The 3,355-nt window shown below is 35.0% G+C and overlaps 1 protein-coding gene across 2 annotated transcripts in view; it reads left to right on the forward strand.

Moving 5' to 3' along the window:
- The window catches only part of LOC107098368 (cGMP-dependent protein kinase 1), a 111,168-nt gene that overhangs the window by 70,171 nt on the left and 37,642 nt on the right, over positions 1-3,355 (forward strand). For both annotated transcript variants that reach the window (XM_015396135.1, XM_015396052.1), the window contains exon 4: positions 1,445-1,550. In XM_015396135.1, the coding sequence (XP_015251621.1) occupies positions 1,445-1,550 (106 nt within the window). The remainder of the gene's footprint in view (positions 1-1,444; positions 1,551-3,355) is intronic.

A 3,355-nucleotide genomic window follows, 5' to 3' on the forward strand; every position in this document is an offset into this window, starting at 1 on the left:
AGCCTCAGAGCTCCAAGGCCACAACATGTCTAAGAGTGTGCTGTTTATATAATTAATGAGTCTTTGGCCACAATGTGAGGTGGTTCTCAAAACATTTAGACTCTTTCTTGTTCTATTTGTTTTTTGCTTTGGGTAGAAATATGTTTTGACTCTGACACAACTTTCAGCATTTCCATCATTGTAAGTAAGTAAGACAAACTCTGGCTAGATCAGAACAGGGCTGATTACCTTGTATAAGGGTTGTATGATGTTGTGTTCTCTCTTTGCAAAGATTAAATAAGATGCCGACTGAATGAAATCCATCGATCTCCGTTTAATTAACTGGAGAGTTGAATAATTTTTCCCCACGGAACCTTGTGATTATTTTTAGAAATTAGAATTTCTCACCACTAATACAACAAAACAGTTTTTACAAGATAAGCTTTAACTCCTACCAGAAAATTTAGTTTGATCATTTTGTTCTCACATAAAATAACTCAACTTAAGTCTAAAAGGTATTTCAAAAATGCCAAGATTAAGCTTGTAGTACTTTGGCCTGACCATGTGATGATCTGTTTTGTTCTGCAAAATTGAATGAATCTTTTAGTTGTCAAAGAGATTTTGAAGATAACACATATACAAAAGACTGAAAAAGAAATGTTACACTGATTACTAAAAACATTCAAGTTTTTTGATAGTGAATATCCTAAATCCTACTATTAAAGAAAATAAGAAAATACAGAGTACTTAAGGCTCCAGATTCTCCCACTAACCTTTCCTAAATTGCTGCAAAAATGTGTCATACCCACTATAACCCAATATTTGTTTCAAATATCTGTTGCATTCTGCTGCTGCCTGAGGGCTGGAGCAGACTGCAGGGAGTTTGTAGATTTTTAATTTGGAAATAATATAAAAGAACCATGGTGGCTGTGATTTTTAACCTCAAATCCCATCTTTGTCACAGATTCTGATAATTACTCATCAGGCAAAGAGTTCATCAACTCATACTTATAAAAATTGGATAGTCGAGTCAAATTCATGACCCTGATCCAATTAAAATGTTGTAGTGATACTTGAGGCATTCAGCTGCATAGGAACACCTATTATCTCCCAGCTGCTGAGTGGAAATATAATTGTTTGGAATACCTTTTTTTTGTTCTCCGTTCCAGGATTACAGCAAGATAAAACACATGGATGATGGTCCTTTTTACACACTGCAATTGAACTCAAAACTCAACACTCTCAATCAGTTGTACCAGTTGTGTCAGTTCAACCTGCTAACTTTGATTTCTCTCCTTTTCTGATTACACATGATATCCACTACCTTCCTCTTGTGAACGCATGAAACATAACGCTCTTGAACAGCATGAATAATGCATAAACTGTATGTACTTTGGTGTTATTTTGGTTCCCAGAGGACAGGGATGTTCTTTCATGGCTTTGCTGGTTTGTGCTCTCTTTCCAGCTTTGACAAATGTGAAGCTGTGGGCCATCGACCGACAATGCTTTCAGACGATCATGATGAGGACGGGGCTCATTAAACACACAGAGTATATGGAGTTTCTGAAAAGGTGAGCAACGACAGCTAATTGTCTCACGGTGACAGGAAGTGGTCTGAATAGGTCTTTGATCTGAAATTCAATGAATGAATTAACAAAATGAATTCAGAAAAGTGTGTGTGTGTGCTCTCAATAAAATTATTTTATATTTCTTTATTTTCTGTGCAGTATCTGTGTTAACAGTGTTCAGAGACAGCCTGGTCTGACCATCTGCAAAGCATGCTTTGCATCTTGGCTCTAGAAGTTCAGTGTTCTTAATGATATGCAAAGTGACAAAGCAGTAACCACTTTTCTGGAGAGGTTATTATAATAATAAAAAAAACTCTTGAAGATAAAGTAGAAGATAAAAGAAATGAGGATGGAAGGAGATTAAAAATTAGATATTAAATTACTCATACCCCTGCTTTTTTTTTTGTTTAGCTTTAATTCACTTTGAGGTTAAGCGAATTGAGGATCTTTGTAATTTTCTTTTTCTGCTTTGACTTAATTTGGATTCTTGCGTAATTTCTATTCATTACTGCTCATTATTTCTAAAGTCCTCAATAATATTGGACCACATATTCTACTTTAATGAGTGAGGTATAGGGCACAGCAAGAAAGGATGCACTACACATTGCAATTGTCCATTTTGCAAACAATGCCATATGTTTTTACCCTTTTTTTTCTCCAATGATACTCTTTTAGTTTTTGTAGAGCTGTTCTACAAGTTACTCCAAAGATTGTTAGCCTGTCAACTTCTGTTGATCAGAATGTTCTCAGTTTAACTACACACAGTGCTATATGTAATCTTAAAGAACAAGTGAGAAAAAAGAACAAATCTTGAAAGCAATTACTGTGGGATAAATTCATAGAGATACTCAGACACACCAAAACCTCCACAAACCAGTTTCCATGTCAGTTTACTAAATCTGATTCTTACATAGTGTAGCAGTTCTGTGTAAACAGTACCTCTCTGCACTGATACAGCCTATATATGCTTAAATGAAGCATTATGTATGTATTTAGGCCAACATACACAGATATTTCCGTATGTTTATCCAAGTTATATCCACACAGCTGTTGAATTATTAAGGCACAGTTTTTGCACTGTGCAGATCAAATAAAAACTATAAGGTGAATGTTGCCAACATTTTAGCAGAGAAAGAAAAAAACAAAAGACGTTTTTATGAAAAAGGCAATGTAAAGCTCAGAAAGTTCACCAGCCACTATACAAAAGAGAGGGAAAAAACTAAGTATATAGAGGAAAACCGATGCATGCACAAATAGGACATGTAAGCTTCACGTAGAAAGACCACAGACGGGGATTCGAACCCCAAACCTTGCTTCTGTGAGGCAACAATGCTCATAGTAACTGCATAACTCTTCACACAGCATTATTATGATAAACTTTACTATTCCTAAACATTTGGTGAGGACTTAGATGCTGTCAGGACCTGGAGTTTGCTGTTCAAAAATATCTTTCTGTATTTCCTCGAACACTTCTTCATCTGTTGTGTTTTCAGTTGATGGGAGGACAATTACAACCTGATGCAAAAAAAATAAAAACATCTTTGATAATTTCTTCCACCTGCTGAATATCTTGAACCAGTTTTCATCTCTATCTAGTGTGGTCTGCTTTGGAAATATGTTACAGAAACAAAGCTAAGAAGCAAATATTAAAATAAGCATACCCTCTTTGTATATTTTCTTGATGTTTGCTACTAACAGTTAATTACATATAATGAAATATTAAATTAATTAAAATTGTTCATATGGGTAACTTAGAGTTGTACCGTATTTTCACGACTATAAGGCGCACTTAAACGTCTTTTTTTTCC

Source organism: Cyprinodon variegatus, unplaced genomic scaffold (assembly GCF_000732505.1).
Source record: "Cyprinodon variegatus isolate N-32 unplaced genomic scaffold, C_variegatus-1.0 Scaffold1, whole genome shotgun sequence".
Classification (NCBI taxonomy): Eukaryota; Metazoa; Chordata; class Actinopteri; order Cyprinodontiformes; family Cyprinodontidae; genus Cyprinodon; species Cyprinodon variegatus.